Below are 27,426 nucleotides of genomic sequence, written 5' to 3'. Positions count from 1 at the left end.
TTGTTTCGCACTTCACTTACATTGCACCATTCATTTATCTAGCAGAGAAACAAGAAAAAGAAAAGGAGCCAACTTTCAGCTGGGTGTCATTCATTGAATATTCAGAGCCCTTCACAACATCACCGTGCACTTAGGCAAAACATTTACTGGATCGGAAGCGAATCCACGATGTCTTGGCGCATCAAAGTTTGATTGTCAGCCGGTTCAGTGAGCAGCACATGACGACCGTTCGCCCGAAGGTCTCTGTCACACAGTACCTATCGAAGCATTCTTCACGGTCAGTGATTCCTCGCACGTGTTGTCGTAGAGGCTGCAGTCGTGGCTCGTCCAATCAAGGGTACAGCAACAGGGAACGCGCGTATATGCATAGCCTATCGCTGAGAAGCACAGGGCAGCCGACCATGGCAGACAACAGCCGAGCAACCTTTACATTTGTGTGTGTGTGTGGGTGGGTGTCTGTGTGTGCGTGTGTGACAAGTTGTACCCCTACACTATTTCTTGTCAGCTAACTTCGGTAACTTGACTTTGCTCCCCGTCGCGTCTTTTGTCTCCCTGCGACATTATCGCAAGCGGTAGTCGCACGTTCTTCAGACGGATTATGCAATACACAGTAGAGTACTGCTGTTACGCATGATCTGAAGTATTCACGGGAAACGCGTGATAACAGTCAAGAGTGTTCCGCCTTGCAGGGGCCTGTGCCAACGCCTCCTATAGATAACGCAAAGCCAGCAACTTCAGTCGTGCGACGTTGCGCCGTGTGGATCGGCGGTCGTATGATCGCGACCATGAATGCTTTTGCATTCGTTATTTCGTCACGCGGTGCTTGGCAATAGGAACAATAGGAACGTCAGTCCAAATGGCATGGAGATAGGGAAATGAGTGCGCGAAAAAAGAAAGGTGGGCCGTGTCACGTAGAAGATGTCTTCAGAGCAGACGCGCTGCAGCCGCACAGCTTCCGAGATGCGCGGCACGGCGACGTGTTACAGGCTGCGGACGTCGGAGGCTCTACGTTCCGCTGCTTGTGACGACAGCTACGCTCGGCGAGGTGCGGCCGTGGTCCCCGCACTGCCGCTGTCGCCCTTGCAGCGCTCCCAGCGCACCTCCTTGTCACAGCAGAGCTTCTGCGGCTGCTGCGCGTCAACATCCCGCACGTCCTGATCGCACACGAAGGCGGCCAGCTTGACGAGCCCACCGGTCACCGGCTTCTTGGCCATGTCGCACAGGCTCTGGCCAACCGACACGTTCGTGGGTGCGAACATCGCATCCAGGTTGCCTGTGAATGCCGACATCTGCAAGGGGGGAGGCAACGCGAACGGAAAACAGTGTTTCAATAAAAAGAAGCCAAGCGAGGACAATGCGTGTTCCCCGTGAGCATAGCTCCACTGTAAAGCAAATCTGCCCCAGAAACCGAAGCAAACGATTGCACGAGACAGTTCCATTGTTATATGCCTCGCAGTTGAGGGGACCATCGAAGAACAAGGAAGAAAGAAGTGTCACTCCGGAGGAAGCCGTTGGTGGCTCTGCCTTCCTCAAGGCGTCAAAACGTTGTTTCCGAAATGAGGCTTACTTCTCCATTGTCCTCCTTTACTTGTTTTCTCCCAAGTGCATACATTATGTCTTACATTCCATTTATATACTGCACAGCTGTTATTCAACAAATCACTACGGTCAAGCACTGCGACTGCATTTGTGGACATACGCGCAAGTAATAATGGGAAGTTTTAGGTTTAGGTTTTACGTTATGCAAATCGCCACAAGTACAAAAGAATAGAAAAGGGTTACAAAAGAACGTAGGCAGTGCGTGGGCTTTTGGGTACGCAAAGACGCTTGGGTTCTGAACCCTCTAATGAGTTTAACGACGCAGCCCTGTTTGACGGACTCCCCCCTCCCGCCCCCCCCCTATTTTTTTACTGTTTTGATGTCAATTTTACAGTAATACTTTCGCACGCGTCGTTACCTGTATACGGCACCGCAGTGGTACAGGAAATCAAACTCGCGTCCTCTTGCTCGGCCGCGAAACTCCACATGGGCCTAAGCCATTGGTGAGTACGCACAAATAAATCACGGAATAAAACAGCGCCAGAAAGAGTGCAAAAAGAACGCTTGTGCTGTTTTGTCTTGTCCGCGTCTTTTTTTTTTCTTTTTTTTTCTCACTCTTTAATTTGTGTTGCGTATCATGAACCCCCAACTCGCCTAATAACAGGTCTTATAAGCTGCAGTCAATGCTCCCTTCGCCGTGGAGAGAACCGAAACACTGCCCGCTCCTTCAAAATTTTCGCTTGCTGCGGTGCAGGTTAATGCGTTCCGCGAACTCTTGAGGGCACGGTTTTCACAAATGCCGAAAGCCAGCCCATACATCATCCCACAAGTCACCGCTCAGTTCTTCGACGTTGGCACCCGCGCACACTGTTAGCAGATCCGTGGACCTCGAACAAACTTTACGGCTGCTCTTTCGCGTCGTGGTTGTGCGGGACGCTTCACTTATGACTTTGATACCAGAGATGTGACCAGCCCCGATAACATATTTAATATGCATATGACCGTATTACGCATATGACTGTAATGACAAAAAGAAACATATGAAACTCAATTTGTTTTGAGGATCCCAGGACTTGGAACAAATCCTGCAGCTGCCCTTTGGTGCCGTAGCCGCGCAGAGTGCTCCATTTACGACCCGGCGATATCAGACGTGACCTGACTCGATACGTCATGGAAAGTCGCGAAGAGGGCATTGTGAAAATGGCAGTTCAGGCGCTGCTCGCGTCGGCATGTACCACGAACCTCTTTCTTGCAGAACTGGCTGCAGAACTCAAAGTCGGCATCGGTGCACAAGCTGCCCACAATGGAGGTGCACTCCTTGTAGAGTTCGACCGGCTCGGCGCCCTCCTGATGCAGCATCACGACGCAGCTACATTCGTTGCCGTCCTGAGCCCTGCGAGCGACGTGCAGCCGCCGTGAAATGCAAGCAACACGTGAGGGACGCGGTGCGAGCGTGTATAAAAAAATTAACAAAGATGATTTAAATCAACATCTTTTTTTAAACATCTATTTAAAAATCAACAAAGATGAGTGTGTGCAGCTTCCAGGAAAACGAAGCAGTCGTGTTAATCACCAATATGTTTTACGCCCATACTTTGCTCACAGTGATGTGTTTCTCTTTTTTCCCTGCCGTGACTGAACTTTGGAACGCGATACCAAGCTTTGTGGCAAATGCCAGTGATGTTTGTAAATTTGAAAAATTGTTCAACATGTGTTTTTGTGATTCCGCTGCCGCTTGATGCACCTGCATATACGGTCTGCCTGTATTTAAACCCTCCCTGTAAGAACCCTCAGGAGAGAATTGACAGCATGAAGAAATAAAAATAAATAAATAAATAATGAAACGAGGTTCCGTTAAACGACTGGCGCATCAGTCCTACTATAAAGACGCTTGTGCGCCACTAGACTGGTGCCACGTTACTTGCTGGATCATATACGCTTCCATACACCGAGGCGTAACACGCAGGGCAGGAAGGTATGTGCAAGATCAATGGACAGTTAATGTGCATCAGTAAAATGCGCAACCCGCTCGCTTGCGAATCAATCAATCAATCAATCAATCAATCAATCAATCAATCAATCAATCAATCAATCAATCAATCAATCAATCAATCAATCAATCAAACTTGCAGTAGGCGCATGCTAAATAGGTCATTTTGGGCTAAAAGCTACGTAAGTAGCTTGACTTGTCCGAAAAGACCTTACAAGGCAAAAGAAATAAGCGCGTTCACAATTCGCAACTGTACTATATGACATTAATAAAAAAGCTATAGGTGCTTTAGGCAGAACGCGCGTGTGGATTTCTACCAAACGACGTGAAAAGCATTGAATGCTGGAATTCATGGAAATGTGAAATGCAGCTTCACGGGGCCGGTTCTTCAGTGTAATGGCACGTCAATTCTATTATGGAGTGATCACACATGTAGGTAGCACGCCCACGTATACAGGGAAGCTCCTGTAGAGGATTTCAAAATAACATTCGTCATTTCTCCTGAATAAACAAAGAAAAACGGAGCAAAGCGGTCGCCCAAACAAAACAGAACCAGGAGTCGGAAAACCAACTCGTACATTCAGAGAACCGTGGTTATACCACGGGTGCATCAACGCCAACACGCGTTGTCTAACTTGGCACATGGTCTTAACTTGACGGCGGGTGTAACCTATAGCACACGTTCTTAACTCCGCATGATCACGGCCGCGAAAGGGTGGGCTACTTGGAAGGGGAATTCTGAAGCTTTCTGAATAGAGTGTCCCCTCGGGAGAAGCCTTCAGAGACCCAAACACATCGGGTCATAGCTGTAGAACTTTTGAAAGGCACATAATTTATGTCAGCCATCTGTAATCGTGGGCCAACATTTCCAACGCCTCTAATGTGCCCGTGAAATCAGCCTTTCCTTTATTTCTTCTCCCATGCACGCCCAGCGTAATTACCAACAACCACCATGTTTCGCGGCGTTCAATTTAAGCAAGTGTCCTCTAGGACCTTGAAGACGATCTGCTAAACGTCAGCAGTGAGAGAGAGAGAGAGAGAGAGAGAGAGAGAGAGAGAGAGAGAGAGAGAGAGAGAGAGAAGGGAAGAAGGAAAGGCAGGGAGGTTAACCAGACTGAGCCCAGTTTGCTACCTTACACGTGGGGAGGGGAATGCGGAGTGAAAGAAGGAGAGAGAGAAGGTAGGTGTAGGATGTCTATAGTCGGGCACTCAAGTCTGTTGCCCTCAGGTAGTGAAAAAGCGCTCGTACTGCTTTCTGTGCTAATGAACTGTGAGGCCAGGCTTCCAAGATCTTCGCTTCCGTAAATGGCCTGTCATCCAGTCTATTCAAGGCACACTGGCGAGTCTCACGTTGATTATCAAAGCGAGAACAGTGGCACAGAAGGTGACTGATGGTCTCTTCACACTTGCACTTAGCGCACATTGGTGAATCCGCCATCCCAATACGATAGTTGTAGGAGTTGGTCAGCAGTTACTAAAACGGGCTATGGAATAGAAGTTCTATTTTTTTATTTTTTTGTTCCTTTCATATTGGCGAAACGGGGGAGGGGGGGAGGAGGTGGTGGTGTTTCTGCTGCGGCTCTTGTTTACTTTCTTCCTTTCTTTTCCTTTCCTTAGCACCACAATATTTCCTTCCTCGAAAAAAAAAAAAGAGATAACGCGCCAAAACTTATGCTCTTGAGTGTGAAAGTACGCCAAACTAGCGGCAGAATGCACTCCGCGAAAACTGACGAGCGGCTGTTTCCTACCGCGGAGCGAACGGGTCTTTGGAGCTGCGGCATGCCGCTCGCCGCCGATCAGGGAGACCAATGAGGAGCGGCCGATTCATCCACGTGGGCAGACGCTGCGAGGAACGATGCCGCCGTCTCTCAGCATAGCTGATTACAGCCGCAGAGATTCCAGCTCAGGGCTAATCTATCACTTGTTTGCCCCGACAAACAAACAAACAAGCAAGCAAACAAACAAACAAACACGCGAGCAAGCAAGCAAACAAACAAACAAACAAACACGATATTCCGTTAGAGGGGCAGTGCCTAGCGTTGCTGTGACCCAAACAAAGTGAATTAACACCGACAAGAACGCGACAAAGAAGCGTTGACATTCAAAAGGTTTGCAGCAGTGCGACAATTTTTTGGGGCCCTGTCGATTATTACTGAAGCGTGACACCGACGTAAGTACACTAATGCAAACCAAAGCGTTGCGTGATGGATCGACTGTGCGTTGAATGCAATCGAGCAGAATTAATCTTTTATTTGTTTTTCTGATTTGTATTGTATTTGCTTCAATTCTTCGGAGTGCAATGAGGATGGTTACTTGTAGGTTTTTACGAAACCTTGAGCTAACCTGCCACACCGATTCGCATGTAAGCTACAGAGCTACAGTGACTGATAGCTCGCGAAAATTGAAGCCTGCTCTCGCCAAGCCAATCGCACATGTCTTCTCTGAAACTAAAGTATGCACATATACGAAAATCCTGGTTGATTTCGTATTATGCGGACTTACATAGTGCCACAACGTCTTGTCGCTGTGTCAACTGTGTTCGTGCAAATTTAGTGAGGACGATTGCAAGTTGATCAGCGTAACCTGTATGACCTCGGTTGATATTTCTGAAAATATAAGGGGTAACTTATACGCAAGCCTTTCTCGTGGGTAAAGCTGCATGGGTGCGGGACAAGTGGTGCTGCTGCGTCGGCCGTCCACATCCGGCGGACGCGGTCCGCTGGTAGCAGTAAACAGGACGTCTCGACTCTCGACCGATGTACGAACACACGCGAACGAATTAAAACCTCCAGCTTCTTCTCATGTTCTCTACGTGCCCTTGAAATCGAATAAGTAAATGAGTAGTTGTTACATGATATGGCTACGTATATACTGGATCCGAGTCACACATGTACAGAAGTCACCGCAGGGGAAGAAATATGCCAAAGTGGGGAACAGGCTCCAACCAACTCACTTGGCGCTCAGAAATACAGCGGTGACGACCAACGGCAGGAACATTCTCCGAGTCATGGTTGGGCAGCAAAATGTCAGCGCGGCGCGCTTCACGGACGTCTTGTACGAGGACTGTCTGTCGCCACTTCCAACGCCGAAACTCCGGCGGCTGCTGTCATCTGCCCAACACGCAAACCTGTTGGGTGACTGTTTGCTTGAGCTTGAGCCCTGCTGGCGGTTTCTCTTCTCGTGCGCACGGGAAGTCGGCCAGGTGCGCGCGGTGTAGTGGGCAGGGCCAAGGAAGCGACGCGAGAACGCCTGCACTTGGGCTTCGAACTTACGTGCAGCACAACGTCATGCGGGTTGAAACGTTCTGCCCTATGGTATCGCAGCGCGTCAGAACTGCCCCTCACCATTCGTCGTTACCGCGCTCCTCACTTCCAATGCACTGCGCAGGAACGACCAACCAACCGTCGGTCGTCTCATGCGACGTGACCGGAGAGCAGGCGCGGTTCTATACCTTCGGACTGATTTCTCCGCGCAGGGCAAAAGCGCGAGTGGACGAGGGCCATTAAGCGAACTGCGCTGAACGGAACTGGCGTTAGGCTCTCTGATACGCGACCGATGGCGTCCTGCGCGATTCCCAGGGGCCCGATAAGGACGCAGCCGCCGTCGCCGCCAGAAGGCGTCGGCTGGGCTGGCCCCGCATGCATTGTGGTCGCCGAAGGCAGGTGACCGGCTATCGGTGGCTCGACGTCGTCGTCGCCATTGCGCCGTGAGACGATTTATACGCGCTGATAACAGATGTAACCGGCCGCCCGGTATTATTCCGCTGGAAATTCGTTTCTTGCATTTTACTTGACGCTCATATTGGTCAGTGTGACACGATTCATTCATTCATTCATTCATTCATTCATTCATTCATTCATTCATTCATTCATTCATTCATTCATTCATTCGTTTTCATTCGTTCACGGTTACCTCGCCATGCATGCTGCACGGGAAGACTTGCTCGAACGGAGTTAAATTTTGCGCCGCCGATCTCACCTTACACACAATATAGGTATTTATGGCGACAGAAATATAAACTGAGACATACAGCATTATAATATAGTCTTTCTTTCCGATACTTGGCTCTTCGTTGTTACATTAAAATTAAATTCTTGGGTTTTACGAGCCCAAAGCACGCGATCTGATTACGGCAGACGCCATGGTGTGTGTGTGCGTGTGAGGAGCAAGGAGGGGGGCTCGGAATTAATTATGACCACCAGGGCTTCATTAAAGTGCGCCCAATGATGGGCACACAAGTTCTTTTGCATCTCTCCCCCAGCGAAATGTGGCCGCTAAAGGCGTGATTCGAACCTTCGACCTCGTTGCTATCGCAGCGCAACACCATGGCCCCTGGCTAACGAGGCGGGTGACCCTCTCCGTTGTTTTTGCAGTGCAGTGAGGGCCAGCCTTTCCTCCTTTCCCCCCTCAAGAACCACTTCTCTTTAGTTACACAGGCGAACTCTTCTAGTATACGTATAGCTTACCTGTGATATTGCAAATCACTACGCGCAAACAGACAAAGACGAGAAGGGACGAAGATAACACTCGTCTTCGTTCCTTGTCGCCCTTGCCTTGCGTGCTGATATATGTAATATACCAGGTAACATCAACAAGCCCCGTCCCCCACCCTGTTGTAGCCTGCATGCATCTGGATCATTCTTATCTAAAATTTACACTTACTGAACGATATGGCGGACTCGAAAGGACCAATTTGCTTCTAGAGGGCCTATTTACGCTATTTTCTGAGAGCATGACCAGGTTCGTCGATGAGACTTAAGCAAGACAAAGGGTAAAGTGAGATGGGTCTTACTATTGGCACCGCAAACCATGCAAGTACTCTCTCTCCACTGCGCAGTATACTGTTAGCCAAGACATGTTATAGCTATAAAATATTTTCGGTTAATTCTTACTCCGGTAAGTCTGAGTGGCTCTGTGTAAGCGGAGAGGACCCGAAAAACCGTTTGATAAGTCTTTCTCCAGTTAGTCAGCGCGAGCGATGCTGCAAACACTACTCGGGTGACACAAGTGATACTCGGGTGATGCTCCGATTTTGCGTGGCTTCTGAAAGTTCTGTCCGAACCGAATTCACCTCGTAGAAAGAAAGATAGAGCAGTCAGAATGACAGACAGATGTTACACACGCCATAATACCAACGGGCAAGTATATACAACTGATTATCTATGATATCCATATTGCATAATACCTATAAGAGTTGGCCTATGTTGGCGATAAACTTTATTGAATACTGTTGATGGTCAGCGGATGTTAATGGTCCTTTCAGTGTAACATGTTCCTGTGGTGTTGGGCTGCTAATCACGAGGTTGCGGGATCGAATCCCTGCCACGACGGCCGCATTTCGATGGGGGCGGAATGCGAAAACACCCGTGTACTTAGATTTAGGTGCACGTGAAAGAACCCTAGGTGGTCCAAATTTCCTGGCTCCCCCACTACGGCGTTCCTCATAACCAGATCGTAGTTTTGGCACGTAAAACTCCATAATTTAAAGTGTAGCACGTTCCCGTGAATATGCAGGACATTTGCAGAGTTGTGTTCGAATCAAGGGAAGTCTGTGTTGCCCGATATTCAGTCGATCCAGCGCGGTCGTCGCGTTAAGTCTGCCCAGCACATCCGCACAGGGGTTCCTGCGGATGTCCTTCACTGTTTATCACCTGACACCAGAATCTACTGAACCACTGGCAACGCTAGCATTTTTTTTTATGCAGCGAAGCTGTTAGCCTGTACAGTTGGCCGGGATTTCTCGCGGCGGGTCCCCATGAAAAAAAAAAAAAAAACGTTCAGCTATTGAAGCGAAAACTGCATAAATTCTTTGGTATCTCGCATACAACGTACAATACAACATTCATTTCATTAAAGAACAAGCACAAAACGAGCATCGATCTAAACCACATCATCGATGATAAGGCACTCCTGATTACATCATTCATGATAAGGCGCTCCTGATAACAATATGAAGCACCTAGCGCTCTCCGCATGCGCTTCCCGCTAAAGATTATTGTTGTGCAAGCGGCCGCGGCGACGGCAGCTTGCAACGCGGGGAGTGACGTCACAGGGAAAGTACACTCTTAAACAAATGTACACCCTTTGGGGTGTATATTTACCAAGCAGCGGTAATCGTCATCTGTGTTAGTTGTGTTTCCTTTCTTGAACACGTTGCGCTCGCTACTTAATTTTCCTGTCCAGAATGCCTTGTGTCGTTTAAAGCGCGCATACTGTTCGTGACTTGGAAATACCGGTTTCGCTTAAAGAAAGGAAATGCGGACAAGACAGATGACGATTATTGTTGTGTGGCAAGACACGACCCAAAGGGTGTACATTTGTTTAAGAGTGCACGTACGTCCAGATTTTCGTGTGGCTGAATAATGCGCCGGAGGGAGGAATTGAGAAGTAGAGCATTGTATACTTCACTGAGCTGTTATAGTGGTGGTTTTCAACAGCTTCGCTGGACATCCTCTTTCGAAGGGCCGGGATTGCGAGTCAACTTTTTTAAATGCGCACTGAAGCGCAAGGTTTTCGCAGCTGCTACCAGAAATGTGCGATTGGTATGGACGCTCAGTCTACAGTACGTACAGGGTCGTCCACTCTATAGTACGAACACGGCGCATGCAGCATGGCTGCGCTGCGCTGTGTTCGTTTCTAAGAGTGGACGACCCAGCACATTCACACTTACCCGGTGCGGCTCTTGCAGGATACATGGTCAAAAATATCACTCGCCATATATCGTTGTGCACGTGGTATATAATATGGGAAGTTCCCAAATATATGCCACATTCACGGCTTCTGGCTGATGATTGATATAATTAATAACGGCCTAATATAAAAATAAAAATGAAGGCCACCAGACACCACGTTCCGGAATAACTCTGATTGCCTGGGGTTATTTGCCCCGTGTCGAAATCTCGGTACGCGAATCTTTTTTTTTTTTCTTCAAAACTTGCGCTCCAATAGAAATTGACCACAGAGGTCGACAGTCGACCGAACCCGCGCCACCTTATGCTCAACCATTCACGTCTCGCAGAGTGGTCCTTTCTAGATAATGCCACACGAAGCGATATTCTTCTGTCCCGAATCAAAGAAAGCCGTCGAATAAACAAACAGGCTGGGGGACACGCGGTGCAGTGACGTCTAAGGAAAGGCGGTCGAGCTTCGTCGCTATCTCGCCAGTAATGCAGCAACTGCACGCGCACATAGAAGTGAAAACAGGAAAGCGGCGCCAGGTGCGCGCACGCATCTATACCCACCGGCGTTATCTAAATGACGCCAGACCCCGATATGGAGCCCAGTGAGGCGTCACGTGGGTAACTGTATACGCCTCCCGCGTCCGCGCGGAATTTACCACTGCTGTGTACACCATGCTTCAAGGCTAAAGTGAGCGACCTCTGATAAGAAAGGATTGTCCTTCATTAGGAACATGCACAATGCAGTGACATGAAAAAAAAAATGCGCAAGTCCAAAGCACATGTTCGGAATCTATGTAAAGCGAAGCTTTTGTTAAATGCCTAATCAAGCGCTGTATGCAGCTATATGCGATGCGTATACCGGTCTTTATTTTCATCCTATTCAACGTGCAATATCATGCAATGTTTATGTTTATGTACCACAGAAGTCACAACTTCAATATCATACAATGTTGATGCTTATATATGCACTACACTGCTGACAAGCCATGTCGAAATTAAAACACAAAATCAGATGGATGAGCAGTGTGAGACGTTCCCGCAGCCATGTCACGAGGACAAATGCGACGTATGATGCTTGTCGAGGGAAACGTACAGAATTAGGGCCGTGTTCTGGCAGAAATCGATCTGTACCTCTTGTGTCTCAGTGGCGCATACCCGTTGCGCTGGATTCATAGCAATATTTGAAGGGTAGATCCTTCTTCGTGTTTACTGAGGATAAAATGACATCCCACTATCTAACCATGCAAAGGTGCATGTGCCGCAAGGTGGAATGCTAAGATCCACGCTCAACGTAGCACTGCTGGGCTTTGTTGGATCACAGCCAAGGGTTGTCACGATATCCATCTATGCAGATGATATCTGCATCTGGGCGTCCGGCATGACACGTCCGCAGATACGAGCGAGGCTGCTGAAGGCGGTCTCACAAACGTCTTCTCACATGCATAAGAAAAGTCCATAACTACCCACATAAAATTGCCGATTAGTCGCATTTACACGCAAAACAATGACTTCATATGTTATACGCATGAATAATGGACAAGTGATTGCTTATGAAACAAATAACCGTTTTCTTGGAGTCATCGTCGACCGTGATTTGTCTTGGAGACCACACATTTCATATATGAAGAGGTTAACTGCAATAGTCCACGTTTTCAAATTTCTCGGCGGAAAGTCTCGGGGCGCATCTGTCTAACCGCTCGGAGCTTTCTCGCTGCGTGTGTTCTTGACATCGGGATAGAGACGCAATCGCCACTGTTATTTGGAGATCGATCGAGCTGCTACGTCTGCTTGCTCGTAACCGACGAATTATTTATGGACTTCCTAAGATACAGCCTGCCAGTGCTGCCTAGCACCAGTAAAACAAACCTTCGCACACTCCAGAGTGTGCGAGCCCAAGTTCTACGGGCGTGCCTCAGCCTCCCTAAGTGTGCATGCATCCACAGCAACCACAATCGCTATAACGCGCAACCATGCACCTATGGCAACGTATATTGCAGTCGACGCTTAAAGAGTACACATTCAGCAAGTCGAAAGGATACTCTTTCACCATCTTAGTGAAACGTCGCACTTGACATGAACTACCGCTGTCGAACTTAATTGCAGCCGTCCGTGCAGCAATTCCATCGATCAATCAGGAAATGCTACAGAAATGGTGCATCTTGGGCGATACCAAAGTCGACCGTTCCCCAGAGTCTGCTCTCTGCATTACGCTGTGGATCCCACGAACGACTTGTCGCCGACACATGACAGGTTTACCATCGGGCAGTTGAGAAAGGACATGACATCGTATTTGTATGATTTCTAAGTCATTGTGGTACCCTTGGAAACGAGCAAGCAGACGTAGCAGCTCGATCGATCTCCAAATAACAGTGGCGATTGCGTCGCTATCCCGATGTCAAGGACAGACGCAGCAAGAAAGCTCCGAGCGCTTGCTCGCGAGGTTACGTTGGCCCAATAGAATTCGCCAGACTCTAAAAACCAGCGCCTTTGTTCCCTGAATCCTCAACTGAAACACCGCCTTCTACCTGGCTTAGCACGACGGGAGGTAACTCTCATTTGTTGTCTATGGGTTGGAGTAGCTTTTACTAATGCGTACTCATATACCTAATCGGAATAGCCACAATTAAGCCCAGAATGGGAAGTTTGCGGGGGCAAAAAGATGCTAGCGCACCTTCTATGCGATTTTCATCGATTCAATGCACAAAGTCCTCAGCCACACACTATAGACACGATTGACAACCGTCCCCTAACGGAAGCCAGAATTCTTGGACCCGGGTCCCAGCCGACGTCGGCCCGAACTGCTTTAAAAACGCTAGTACGCTTTTTAAGAGAAATGGGACTGATCTAAAGAACTGATGCGTTATTTTACAGCGAAGCTGTTAGCCTCTAGTCAGTCATATTTTTCGTGTCCGCGTATGCGGCGGCGTTCAAACAAGAACAAACGGCAGCTGGAAGGCATTGTGTTTGAGTTTCCGCGTAACAGAATTGTGTTTCTAGTATATTTGAATAACGATCCGATGCTATCATGTCTGCAGGTTGTAAGTCGTACTTAAAGAATTGTCTGACGCGTTTTACTTTGAGAAATTTAGTTAGTTCAATAACGCACTTGCGCTTGGCGGAGGGCTTACAAGAATCAGGATATATGCTGCGCTAACGAAATCGTCCCAGGGGTGAATCACCAGACGGCTGCCATTGACTGTTTTTAAGCAGACGCTCTTTCGACGCTAGCGCCAAGGTCTCCTTCAGTTACGGCCCTAGCAGTAGGGCGATACTTTGGCAAAATGGCGGCGCACACGATTATTTGCGTTGTCATGGCAACAGGAACAGCAGCTGTGCGGCGCTAATGCGGCGCCTCTTCACCCAACACCCTAATACTTTTTTGTTTTTTCTTTTTGTTTTCATTATGACGACCCGCTCCACTCCCTTTCCACCCTTCACCTTCACTTTTGATTTCTTTCTGCCTGTCCGCGGCGCGTATTTTTTTTTTCTTTTTATCTGGCGCGCGCGCTACCGCAGGCATTGTTTGGGAACTGGCGCGTGGTGCGCCGTGGGTTCTTTATGTGTTTGCACGCACGCAGTCTTGACCATACTTTGAGTATGCCAGCATATTCCAGAACATATATAAATTCCACTTCCAACACAACGGATCCTTGGCCTCCTTTTATTGACCTCCATTTCTGAAAACAAATATTTTCGAATAACTTGGTATGATACAGGCTAAGAAAATGAACAAAAGGGAATAATGCATGACATGCACATGACTACTAAACAACACAAAAGTTCACAGACAGTGAAATAAAAAAAAAGCTCAAGAAAACGCGAAGGCCGTTTCATGTGCACACATATAAAAGATTTTTATATAATGCCCCCAAGACCAAAGTGCAGAAGAGCTTCTGATATACTCCCTGAGGTACTGCACAAAACTGGACGACGTGTATGACATAACTAAAGAAAGGGAAAATTCACCGTAATGGCAAAAACAGTGACACGTAAAATACCTAAGAAGCAGAATAAAATCCTAAGATTGTTTTATTGACAGCCATACAAAAAAACAAGAACTTACTTATGAACCTGCACAAAAGTGTATGAAATGCGTGACATGTTCATTACTACTGAACAAAATGAAAAAGACATGGCAGAACAAAAATAACATTGTACTAAAAACGGAAACACATTAACACATTATTTTGCACTTGGCCACAGCTTGAGTAACGGTGGAAAGGGGGAGCAGCAGGTAGCCAGGCTTTGCAGCAGCACACAGAAAACATTCATAGAAAGGCCTATTCCTCAATCAAAGACCAGCTGAATTTGGCCAACAAAACAACTTTTCTTTCACCGCGAATGCAATGCTTAGCAGTAAAATTACAAGGGTTTTCAATGTGGGCTTGTTGGTATAATGCAACCGTACACCGCGCTACCGTACACCGCGCTACCGTACACCGCGCTACCGTACACCGCGCTACCGTACACCCCTTGAAGATTCAAGGGGTTACGGTAGCGCGATTAAAAGACGGCACAAAAGAAGACACCGTGTGTCTTCTTTTGAAGAAGATACACACCCCTTGAAGAAGTAAAATTACATCAGCAGCAAGTCGTACCTACTGGGCTATCCTTTGTGTAATAAACACGAACTGCAAAAGTCTGCATATAGGACACTTGCAATGCTCACGCTTTCCAGAAGAAAATAAAATAAAGCGTATCATGCCTACACATGAAGGTTGTTCGTGCGGTTTTCCCATCGGCAATTACTGAGTTAATACATAAACACGAACAGTAATTTTTCAGCTGTAAGTACGTCTGATGAACGGTGACACACAGAAAAGGCACTGAGGGCGTAATGCAAAGCTGGGCGAGTTACTGAAGTTGCAGAATGAGACTCGGCACAGAAAAGCACGTCATAGACCAGGTGACAATGAGGACGAACATCTATTTGTTAGCTTTCTCTACTGGTAAGAGGGAAGTGTAGCACAATCAAGGCGCAATGACAACCGGAGACTCATGGAGCACGCACATGTACAGGGCCGTGTTCGTGTACATGCGCCTTCTGATGTCCTTGGGTCTGCGCGCTCACCTGTTGTCTTTGGGCACCCGAAAGAACCTTGCAGGGCTTGTTTTTGGGGTATTCGTGCACCACTGCACGATTCACGAACGGTGCTCGTCGTGGATCGGGTGAAACATCGCGGAGAAGAAGCACACAGCTATCGAGGACAAAACTGACAAAACTGCCCCCTCCAGTCAACGCACAGCAGCGCACGCTTCTCGATAACAGCAGATAACGAAGCATGAAACTTCATGCAGCAGGCTAAGCCGGCGCCGGGCCGGCGGGCGAGCGCGGAGACAGTCGAAGATGAGGGACTTGCGAGAAATGGCAAGGGGAGAGGAGCTGAGAGAAGACGCGAAAAAATTTCGGCCTCCTGGATCGGCACGCGCCCGCGCTGGCTTATCTAGGAGGCCGTGCAGGGGAAGTGGATTTGCTTTCCCGCCCTCCTGATGGATGGCGCCAGTTACCTCTGCCACCGATGTAGCGGAGTTTCCGAGGCCGGATGCCGTCCCTTAGCGGCCGCTTTCAGTTTCCGCCTAACAGATTTATGTTTACTCGTATATTCGACTAACAATCCGAAGCAATCATGTCTGCAGCTACACTGTGTGTAAGTCGCACTTTACGCATTCTTCAGATGCATTTTACTTTTAAACATTCATTTAGTTCAATACTGCACTTGCGCTTCGCTGAGGGCCTAGCAGAATGAGAATGCATGCTGCTTTTCCACACACGTACATGCTGGTCTTCTGTGCGCAAGTGGTTTCCAGGCAGACTTCTTCAGAGCTTATAAAAGGCGCTGTGGCAGCAGTGTGTGTATGACCCAAGAAAACTTCGGGTAAGGCGTTTCTGACAGTGAGGTTTGCCAAGCAAAAGAAAGTATTTTGTCCCGAAGTCTGTTATATAGGTGCACGTTTTTGATGTGTTCAAACTTAAAGGGGCCCTGAACTACCCCTCGGGCTTGGTAAAATAACATAGACCGCGGGTAGCATACGCTGCTGTGGACATCTCAGCCAAGTTTTGCTGTCGTACGCGGTGCATGGAGCTCGCAAGCGGATCGCGATGTCACCTTTCTCTGAAACGCGCTTTTTTCAACAGGAGGCCTCTCCTCACTCTCTTCTAGACGCACTATTTCATCATTCCCTTAGACGGCTGCTATTGGTCGATAGCTGACATCAAGCTGCGGTCGGCTACACACGGCTGGACTCGACTCACTCGCTCCTCCGCGCTCTCGAGAGTCGAGTCCGGCCGTGTGTCCGACCGTGGGCTACATTGAGTACATACCGCGCCCGCCACGGGGTGCCGCCACGAGTCCACTGGCTAAACCATGGAGGAAAGAAACTGAGGAGAGGCCCTACCCCCTCCGCGCGCTAGGAGAAAAGTGTGGAGGAAGTGACGTAGTAGATTCTCCTCTTTTTTGCAGATTTTTTATTTCTTTGCCGTAGCGGCCCCGCCTTTCGGGCCACAATGGCGGCTCTGTTTTGGTTCTGTGCGCTCACTCGTGTTGCTCCGTAGGTTTCGTACCGTGGAAAAGGCGCTGTGCGGGCAGGTTTGCGTTGGTCTCCGTGTTTTGTTGCGCTGCGTTATCTGGACCGTGCTCTCCCGGATGTTGCTGTGGCCAGGAAGGATAGGAGGAACTGAAGTTCGTGCAATGAATGCGCATGCAACGCTGTACGCAATGTACCACGCCACGGCAATGACAACGGACGGAGGAATATCCGCGGGAAATTTTGTCCTCCTTGGCGGAATCATGCTAACGTGCTAACGATTGTTTAGTATTGCTGCGGAGCGCGCGGGTCCGAGCACACGGTTGGGCGCAGCGCGGCGTGGTTTCGCGAGAAATGTAAACAAGAGAGGAGAGCTGGCCCGACAGGCGGAGCAACGCCATGACCAACGCCAACATCCGGCTTCACTTCAGCTTCACAAAGAGTGACGTCAGGGCCTCTCCTGAGTTTCCTTCCTCCGTGGGCTAAACGCACTGCGGCTTGCTGAGGACAAGCGCGTTTGGCTCGCGTCAAAGACACCAAAGGCGGAAGTCGTCGCGTCTACGTTAACATCCAAAATAAAATTTGAACTGCGCGCCACGGTGACATGTAGAAGGTGGAGCGTTGTGGGCACGCCCCACTGAGCCGGACACTTCGCAGTGCAAGGCGGAATGAACGGGAGCATAGCCGAGGCCGTGTTGGATTGCCAATAACACCGCTTCTGCTGAACGCAGCGAAGTACTTCTTGCCGGCAAAGTATTCCTGAAGTCGCCTACTTTCACTTCAAATGCATTTCTCCACTTCGATAAAAAGTGTTTCAGGGCCCCTTTAAGAAACATGCTAAGGTAAATCGATTGCATGTATGTAGCTTTATTGCGCAGTTCGGAGAAAAATTGATTTGTTAAAGAATGCTTTCACTACGTAACAAAACAGGTGACAGCTGGAGGGTCCTACGTATTCGCTGTCTACCGCAACTTAATATGTTTTCCGGCTCTTCGTCACTTGCCAAATTTATCGGGCTGCTCCACAAGCGCGAAACCGGAAGACTTCTCGCCGACCTCTGCGCGAAAACATTAAAAGGGTTTTCATAGGAGGACTTTGGCGAACGTTCCTTAGTGCAGGTTTCACCGATTGATATATATATATATATATATATATATATATATATATATATATATATATATATATATATATATATAAATAAATAAATCTGTCGGTCAGTTTTGTTAACGAGCTCCGCGCTTGAAGCGTTGTTTCCGAATCCATGCAGCGCACAGGTGACAACAGCAATGGCAAAAAGGCACTACTAATTCACCTTGCCTGTGTCCCCTCGCGGTAATCGGCAAACACGCATATAAACAGAATATATATATTATATATATATATATATATATATATATATATATATATATATATATAAGAACATGCTTGCTCGCTACACTCTAAGAAAAATCCCGGGGAAAACGGGAGTAACTGCGCCGTTAGTCCTAAAAAGGGCGCTTTCGTCCCTCAAAGGACTAACTGCATGAATGTGCGTGCCGGGTGCAAATTTCGGAGAGTAAGTGTTTAGTCCCTGGTCGGAAAGAGAGCAACGAGAGGACGAACGGCAGCAGTTAGTCCCCGGGCACTTCGCTGTTTTCGTCCGTGTCATGGAGCGATGCGGCGAAAACCGTATTGTCTATGAATCGTGAATGGTTCGAAGTTCGTGCATTGTCTATTGAACTGCATGCAAAGCAGCGCCTTGTCTCTTCGTGAGAAAATTACGTGAAACTTAAAACTGGAATGTGAAGAGGCATGCCCTTCGTGCGCACCCCATAAGTGAGCGATACACATTAAACGCGCGCAAGTCATTGATAGACGGCTAGATTTTCTTGGTCAATAGTACCTAAGTTCCTTCCGTTCCAAGGAGGTTGGGAACTGATGCGATGTGTACCTCGAACGGCACACGCTAAGCGATAAAGAAATTGGCCTGCTCTGTTGTCTTCGGTGCGCTGTCTGAGCTCGCTACACGTATACATGGCGTAGTGCCTCAGTTTCAATCACCCTAAGAATACTCGGGCTGATTTCTTTTCGCAGTCGTTTATGGTTGCAAGTGCACTCAACGTTAGACTCTCACTGCATAGCTTGCGCAAAATACGGAGTCGCTTTTATATTGCCGCACTTGCGTTCCCATGCTTAACCTTCCCTAAATATGCAGCTTCGTCAACCAGGCGGCGTGGTGCAGAAGAACAAGACGCCTGGTCCTGATGGCCTTAGTGCTGAATTTTATATAAAATTTCAGAAATTCCTGTGTCCTTTTCTGGAGCAGCTTTTCGAAGAAGCTTATCAATATGGGGAGCTTCCTCCATCCTTCTATCAGGGCCACACAACCTTAATACCAAAAAGCACTGATGATGAAACGATAAAGAGAGTAAACGGATATAGGCCGATATCGTTATGTAACGTGGATTACAAAATATTTGCAAAAATACTGACAAATAGATTGCAGATAGTCATTACTAAATTAGTAGGTGATCATCAAACATGCGGAATTCGAGGCCGCTCTATACAGACAAATGTTCATATCGCACGTTCAGTCCTTGAATGCATAGAGGGGAGTACGGATCAAGTAGCTCTTCTCCAGATTGACCTCGCCAAAGCCTTTGATAAGGTTCAACACGAATTTTTGTTCCAACTTCTGCGACATCTTCAATTAGGGGATGTATTATACAATTGTGTAACACTTTGTTATAAACATTGCACCACAAAGTTAATTGTGAACCGTACCCTCTCAGATATAATACAAGTACAGTCATCCGTTCGTCAAGGTTGTCCGCTCTCGCCTTTACTCTTCGCCATATACTTAGAACCGCTTTGCTTAAGCGTGCTTTGCGACTCTAGCATTAAAGGATACATGTATGCCGATGAGGAAATTAAAGTGCTAGCTTATGCAGATGACATTGCCTTCTTTTGCGTCGATAAGCCAAGCATTACCAAGGGAATAAACGCTACCCTGCGTTTCTGTGAGACTGCAGGAGCTACTGTAAATTTTGACAAAAGTAGAGGCTTTTGGCTAGGCATGTGGGCGCTCACTCCCTCTGTATTCGCGAATATTCATTGGAATCAGTCTCCGTTGCGATATCTTGGAGTACCTCTCGATAACTTCCGTAATAGTGGACCTCATTGGACGTCCACGATAACCACCATCCGTCGAAAGGTGACAACCTGGCAAGGACGTGATCTCTCCATTTTTGCGAGAGCTAAGGCACGCAATACATTTCTCGCTACTAGGCTTCTTTATGTTCTGCAGGTCTTGCACTGCTCACGTGTCCATGTCCAGGCATTCCATAGAATATTTGCATGTTTTATTTGGCATTCATCATGGGAAGCCATGAGAAGGGACAACCTTTTTCTCCCGCTTGAAAAGGGAGGCCTGGGTCTTGTGCATTTATTTGTGCGACAATTGGTCATGCGCTTATTTTACCTTAAAAATGTCCGTCATCCATTACTTCTCGCAGTTAATCGAGCACGTCTTGCGTCACACCTCCCTTTTCTTTTTGTCACGACAAACGTTGCTCAAGAACTACCGTTATGGGGCTTCTTAAAGGAACTTGTCGACACTATTTCATTCTTAAAAACCAGATTCAACCTTGAATATTTGTTTACCGTTAATCGCACGTCGCTAAATGTAGCACTTATAGATAACCTTTTCCCTGAACCTCTGTACCGAAAGCCGTATCTGTCTCTATTTGGTCAAGATGTTCTTTGCCGTGTCCGTAGAATGTGCATTGCGCCAGCAGCGAAAACGTTTTTCTTCAAGCTGCACACTTCCACACTGCCAGTTAAAACGTGGCTTCAGGAAAAAGGACTGTGTGTACCCTGGAATACAAATTGTAGGCTTTGCAATCAACCCGAGACAATAGAACATCGCTTTATACTTTGTCGTGACGCATTTCTTTTTTGGGACATTTTACAAAGAACTATCAAAAAAGACTTTCCTCTCACATGTGATGGTATCCGGTTCCTTCCTTTCAAAAATACAGCCAGTAATACACCATATGATTTGTTTATGTTATTAGGACTTTATTCATTATGGAGAAGTCGAATGATCGACAGACATGCCGAGCCACCTCTCTCGACAAGGTCTATCTTCCGTGAAGAGACTGCTCAAGTCCGTAGTGTGGTGGCTACATGTGATCCCGTCCCTGAATGGATTTCACGTCTGGACGCTTGTGTTTGTTTGCCAGAATTTTGAACTGACATTGGACTGTATACTATCTGTGAATTTGTTTCTCTTGTATGTTCATATGTAATGTAACTGCGTTGGTCTGACAGTACCGATAATTCCATGCAATAAAGAAAAAAAAAGGCGGCGTGGTGGTGTGGTTAGAGTACCTGACTTATGAGCGAGAGGGCGTGAGTTCGAATCCTACTCGCGGGTACGGTATTTTTTTTCAGCTCATTAATTTTTTTATTAGGGTATAATTGCCTAACTTCATTACTTCCACCTTTGCGGAGCATCGGAACGAATTACCGTTACTCCCTTGAGGAGCATCGGGCAAGGGCAACTGTTAGTCCCCGAAGGAGTAAGTTCATGGGGAGTAACAGTTCATCCCATCTCAGTTCGTCCCCAAAAGGACTAATGGTTGTGGCAAATCAGTTAGTCCCCAAAAGGACTAACCTCCCTACCCCTTTTAGTCCTTTTTTTCTTAGAGTGTATGTTCACAGGGCTACGGACCCAAGGTCTGCACCAGTCACCCTTGATCAAGAATTGCGAAGATGAAAACAATGAATCAAACTCGTAGAGAACGGGAACCGAAATAACTCCATTTTAATGTACGACAGATACGTGCTGCGCGGTAAGATGAACGGACAAGTTCGGCAACTGTCTAAGAATTATTCAGCCTCATCGCTTAAATGCAGTTCTCCTGAAGGCTGGGCGAATTTCAGAAAGACAATGAAGAAATAAGAAAAAGGACACTCAGACAGTCGTGTGTGTCTCTGTGCAGACGAGCTTCTACGCCTCTGTAACAGCGCAGTACAGGCGCTCCCTCTCCCCCCTACCTCCCTCTCACGTGCTAGCCCATCGTCGATAAATCACTGCGGAGAGTCGACAGCGCGTGTGAAAGACTGACTCTGTTCTTCAGTCCTTATCCGCTAAAGGGATAGCGAAAATACCGACAATTGCAACATAGCAGTGCAATGGAGCTTCACGTGTAGAATAGCTCACGTAAAATTTGTGCTACACGATAGCATTTCTTTTTGCTGCGAAACCGAGGTCTGCGAATGATCAGAAACATCCCCGTCGCAGTCGTCGTCGGCCTGTGGGTGATAAGAGGCTAAAATAGAGCACGCGAACATGAAGTCTGCCTTGTTGGCGTTGTGCGTGCTTTGCAATGGCGCTCAGGGATGGTTCGGTGCCTCCATGCGCAGGCTCTACAATGGGTGAGTACGAGTTTGTGATAGGCCTTGTTTCTGCAGCGATGGATCTTGAGGGGTCACCAAATAGGAATATTTTGTTAAGCTGCCATAGCAAATTGCGTTTCTGCAAAGCGGGCACTTTTCCCTTAAATGCAAGCGGTAAAATCCGCAGAACCAGAAAACAAAACGGATGACGGCGTCATCTTGAAATTCCTGCAACAACCCACCATAGTGTCAAGAATACTTACAGCGTCTAGTCGGATATACCTAAACGTTTATCGATAACGTAGGACTCAAGTGCATTCTAACGGAATCAAAGACTCGATGTAGCAAGTTTCGAGGTATTTTCGTACTTTGAATCGGTCAAAGCACGAAAATATACTCTGAGGTACAGTCAACGAGAAAATCTTACGGAACACAAAATCTGAGAGAAAGCTGAATACCTGCGCAGCCTCACAACGCCCGCTTAGTATTGGTATTTACAACTTCTACCGCCATATCTGAACATCATGGTGATGTTCGGTTATGCTGACTACTGTTACAGGCTGCTCGGAAATTGAACGTTTTCTGAGATCCCGCGGTCCGTAAACTTTTGCGGTTGACTGTACGTGATGTGACGCTGATGTACCGGCGCTATGAATCTGATGCGAAACGACAGAAAGAAAATTTATATCCGTAGTTTCTCCAGTAATAATCAAAATCGTCCGACGAAATGAATTGAAATGGGGTTTTAAAAGAGCGCTTTGTGCCACTATATAAACGGATATAGTGCTGCTCGTTAGTGTCAATTTAATGGTTATATCATCCAGTATTCGCGGCTTTTTCACGTGTTTCGTCATCATAGCTGTCATTATTTACGTCACGATCATGCTTTGCTAAAGGCGGAATAATGGCCAGAAAATAATATTATGCCCCCCTCAGGAATCGTTACTGGGTCCGCAACGGGTATGAACCTTCCTACTGTCTTCATAGGGCCAAATATCGCTGTCATTGGTGGCACTCCATACATTTATTTTCTTTTAATAAGCCGTAGACTATACGAAAACATTGTTTCCATTCCTCCCGTCGCAGGTCTACAATCGTACGTTAGCTCATGGTTTTGTACTTGACAGCACCAGACAACAAGGAGGCACAACGGTAATGCGAAAAGTTAGACGAACCGACGTTATGTTTTAATACTCCAATTCTCTTACTCTACTCAGCATTTTGTTTATAGTAACTGTCATACATTCTCGGCGGATCATGCCAAGGACGAAAAAGAAAGATTTCAGAGGGAGGGGACGGGGACATTCGTCTTTTATTTTGTGCGCCCAACCTGCCGTTTGCACGGCCGGAGTCCCTATATGGGACTTCTTGTTTTCTTTTTTAAGGGAGGGGGCAGCTTGCTTTGAGAGTCTTTAGAAGTTAATGGCTGCGGCAAAATAGAAATGGGTGAGCAAACTGCAAGCGTTGTTCTTGCCCTTCTTTCTTTGTTTATTACCTTCTCTGCTGTTACAGGACTGCAGTCACGACGTGTTTCGTTGGGACGCGAGGAAATTAAATAGGAAGGGAAGAAAAAAAAGAAAAAAAAAACACACGTCGTTTAATGGAAGCACTTTTCAACTGAACTTTCGTGAAAAAGGTAATATCGCGAGAGTCTCCGCTTCTGCAATCAGTGATTGATGTACTTCGTTGCCCAGAAAACCTGGCCGCAGGATTACATTTCAACGGGTTTGAGGGACACTGATGTAGCTTAGACGATGACGAGCTCGCCGACAACGAGGCAGGGTGCTTGCAACAGCGCCACGCACCAAAACCAGCGCTTCATTCTCGACTGCACAGAGTAACCTAAAGCGCGAAGTTAACGCATGCACATATATGTGACTCAGCCAGTTTTAAAACTTCAAGTCCTCATAGACTCAACCCGGAGAGGCCACAAAGTTTGTTCGGTCTGCTACGTGACCGCAGGCCAGACAACGCCCGCAGAGCAGCGTCGCAGTTGGGCGACGTGGGCGACCCGCTCTTCCTGACGCCGTTGATCGAGGCTGGTCAGCTGGAAAAAGCGCGCAACCTGAGCCGCGTTGGTTCGCTCGGGGCTGTGCCGGACTTCCCAGGATACTCGGGATTCCTCACAGTCAACAAGCAATACGGAAACAACCTGTTCTTCTGGTTCTTCCCTGCCAAGGTACATAACGTGTTGCATGGACGCGGCTGTACACATGCTCCGTAAACCCCATATTGCCTCCTGATTCCGATTCCCCTTGCAGGAGAATCCGGAGAAGGCGCCCGTGGTTCTGTGGCTGCAGGGAGGACCGGGCAGCTCCTCGCTGTTCGGGCTGTTCGTGGAGCACGGACCGTACCGGGTGGCCAAAGGCGGCGTGCCCGAGCTCCGCGGAACCACGTGGGCGCAGCGTTACTCGATGCTCTACATCGACAGCCCGGTCGGCGCCGGCTTCAGCTTCACCCAGGACGACCGCGGATACGCTCGCAACGAGGTAGACGTCGGCCGTGACCTGCACGAGGCCCTGCAGCAGTTCTTCACGCTCTTCGATGAGTACGCGGCCAACGACTTCTATGCAACGGGAGAGTCGTACGCCGGTGAGTTGATCTTGCTTTTGTGCCTTTCGGCACCTCATGGAGAGCGCGCAGACGCTTTTCACGAATAAATTAAGCACACGACATATGCGTCGCACCTTGCGTTGTGCATGTCAGTGTATTATTCAAATATTGTGGCGTGCTTATCCGCTTGTCATGAACGTCTCTTCCCCTTCTCGAATATGTATCTTTAGGCACTGGATATCGGTCTGCCGGTTAACCTCCCTTTCTTTCTTTCTTTCTTTCTTTCTTTCTTTCTTTCTTTCTTTCTTTCTTTCTTTCTTTCTTTCTTTCTTTCTTTCTTTCTTTCTTTCTTTCTTTCTTTCTTTCTTTAGGTACCAGCTCTTCCAACAACTTCGTCCGCATATCTTTATCTGACCACTGTCCTTCAGCACTCCTAAGCAGTAGGCGAAATATCGAATCCCGCACTGCAGTTTTTCATATTATCAGTGTATTCGAGCACCCTCTCGCCTATAGCTTATAGTGGGGGAGTGAGAGAATATTGTGAATTAAGAAGTTGGTTCTACAAGGATTAGCTCTTTTAAAGCATAAATGCTGATAGATCATCAGATGCCAGCAACATCTGTCGTGATCCGGAGGGAGATAAGAACAGATGAGGCGGCTGATGCGTAAAGGAAGCTGATAGCTGAGTACATTAGACAATGTCCATATGCTAGAGCTCCCTAGATATCCATTGCATTCTTTCTTGGCATGAACGGTAAGTAGCTGGATATATGATAGCTTCGGAGCCGTTAAACATACACCATCTGAGAAATATGCAGCATCGTGAATTTCGCCCCGATTGCATGAACGTTTGTCACCTCCTTACAGGCAAGTACGTGCCGGCCATCGCGCACGCCATCGACAGAGCCGTGGCACCCAGGGTCAAGATCAACTTGCGCGGCATCGCCATCGGAGACGGAATGGTCGACCCGGAGACCATGCTCGACTACGCCGACTTCCTCTACCAGATCGGCCTCGTAGACAGAGGACAAGCCGACTACATCCGCGCGGAGAGTGCTCGGGCCGTTGGCTACATCAAGCAGGGAAGATACATGGACGCGTTTCTGAGCTGGGACAAATTTTTCAACCTAGACGCTTTATACCAGTCATCGTACTTCAAGAATTTCACTGGTTTAGACTCGTTCTACAACTTCCTGCTGTCGAGTAACCCTTACTGCTTCGACTATTACAAGGCATTCGTCGACTCGCCCGTTGTCCGCAAGGCCATTCACGTGGGTAACCTGACTTTCAACAACGGTGACGCCACTGGGAGGCACCTTCGTGGGGACATCATGCAGTCCGTCAAGCCGTGGCTCGCATCCCTCATGGACAAGCCGCAGTACAAGGTGCTCATATACAACGGTCAACTGGACATTATCATCGCGTACCCACTGACGGACAACTTCGTGTGCAGCATCCAATGGTCCGGCAAGGAAGCTTTCGACAAGGCGGAGCGTAAGATTTGGAAGAGACCGGACGGAAACGGTGTCGCAGGCTACGTCCGAAAAGTGGGAAATTTCACGCAGGTCCTTGTTAGGGACGCCGGTCACATCCTGCCCTTCGACCAGCCCGAGGTTGCGCTCGACCTTATCACTCGATTCATCGAAGGGAAGCCCTTCGACGCGTGAAATCCTTACTTGCAGGAAGGGCAGATCAAGAATTCTTATAATTGACGTGCATGCAAATAAACGCAGCGGAATGTGAAGGGCATAAGTGGGCCGTCTCTTTCTTGGTTTGTTGTGTTTATGATACTGTTGAAGAGAGACATGGGGTGGCAAAGGTAGGGAGGTTAACCGGAATAGCATCTGGTTTGCTACCCTGCACTTGGGGATGGGTAAGGGGAAAATAATGACGGGAAGACTAGCGGAAAGATAAAGCAAAGCCGCGAAAAAGAAAGCGGATATGGGGAAGCCTGTGAGAACTATAGTCTCTCTGATAGGCCACTCGAACGTAAAATCTTCATGGGTGTCTTGAGCGACTTGTGGTGTGACGACTTACATGGGCCGGCGTTCCAGGATTGTCTGGAGGATCGTGAAGGCGGGCCAACTCGGTCGCGAGTTCGCCCGCGTGCGCTGCGTGCGCTGTAACGAGGTCAAGGGCAAAGTACTCTTTCAATATTTTCCCCACTGCCGCAGTGGTCACAAGCAGCACAATTTTTTTTATGCGGAAAGCAAACGATTTTGTGAAAGCGACGCGAAGCCACAGTCGGCAACGTACTGTTGTCTTAGGTCGGGATAGTCCAGGTGGAGGACGGCGCTGTTTGCTCCCAAAACATGTACCAACTATAGCTCACCTATAGTCTCGTTATGGCACAAACGGCCGCGAGTTTCCGCAGAGAATGAGCCTGAGTTCAAACCTTGTTTTAGGTGGTTGCCGAACATGCCGCTTTGCGCTCTGCCCTAACACTGCCGGTTATGGCATTTCAAGAGGACAGGCTGGTGGGCTAGTTGGTATTGTAGAACTTGAGGCAAATCGCAAAAGAAAGGCAGGAGGACAAGAGAATTAAATTTGCGTAGAAATGGTAGAAATGGAGCTTGCTTGCTTGCTTGCTTACAAACGCGCAGTGTCTTCGTTTCCTTCTCTTGTCCTCGCGTTTTTTTTTTCTTGCGCTTTGCTTCAAGTTATGCGGTTATTGCAGTTCTTACATTTTCTTAAGATAGCATACCATTTTACTGTTCATAAAAAATTGCGTCGAATAGTAAAACGCCTAAATAAAGA

At 47.8% G+C, this 27,426-nt stretch overlaps 2 protein-coding genes across 3 annotated transcripts in view; one reads left to right on the top strand and one right to left on the bottom strand.

Annotated features, from left to right (window-relative positions):
• The window catches only part of LOC135901775 (probable serine carboxypeptidase CPVL), a 152,342-nt gene extending 125,929 nt beyond the window's left edge, over positions 1 to 26,413 (top strand). The window contains exons 1-4 of one of the 2 annotated variants that reach the window (XM_065431634.2): positions 21,829 to 22,155; positions 24,079 to 24,295; positions 24,378 to 24,708; positions 25,537 to 26,413. In XM_065431634.2, coding sequence (XP_065287706.1) covers positions 22,070 to 22,155; positions 24,079 to 24,295; positions 24,378 to 24,708; positions 25,537 to 26,336 — 1,434 coding nt within the window. In that variant the 5' untranslated portion in view covers positions 21,829 to 22,069 and the 3' untranslated portion in view covers positions 26,337 to 26,413. Of the gene's footprint in view, positions 1 to 21,828; positions 22,156 to 24,078; positions 24,296 to 24,377; positions 24,709 to 25,536 lie in introns of those variants that run through there. The other variant, XM_065431633.2, reaches the window with a different exon arrangement.
• LOC135901771 (uncharacterized) lies at positions 126 to 7,124 on the bottom strand. The gene is made up of 3 exons (XM_065431623.2): positions 6,483 to 7,124; positions 2,782 to 2,932; positions 126 to 1,289 (listed from the first exon to the last, which is right to left on the bottom strand). The coding sequence occupies exons 1-3, from the start codon at positions 6,536 to 6,538 to the stop codon at positions 1,032 to 1,034; spliced, it is 465 nt and encodes a 154-aa protein (XP_065287695.1). The 5' UTR covers positions 6,539 to 7,124; the 3' UTR covers positions 126 to 1,031.
• Positions 26,414 to 27,426: the final 1,013 nt, after the last annotated feature.

Source organism: Dermacentor albipictus, chromosome 1 (genome assembly GCF_038994185.2).
Source record: "Dermacentor albipictus isolate Rhodes 1998 colony chromosome 1, USDA_Dalb.pri_finalv2, whole genome shotgun sequence".
Classification (NCBI taxonomy): Eukaryota; Metazoa; Arthropoda; class Arachnida; order Ixodida; family Ixodidae; genus Dermacentor; species Dermacentor albipictus.
Note: the sequence above shows the minus strand (reverse complement) of the source record. Positions and strands in the feature narration are given on the sequence as shown.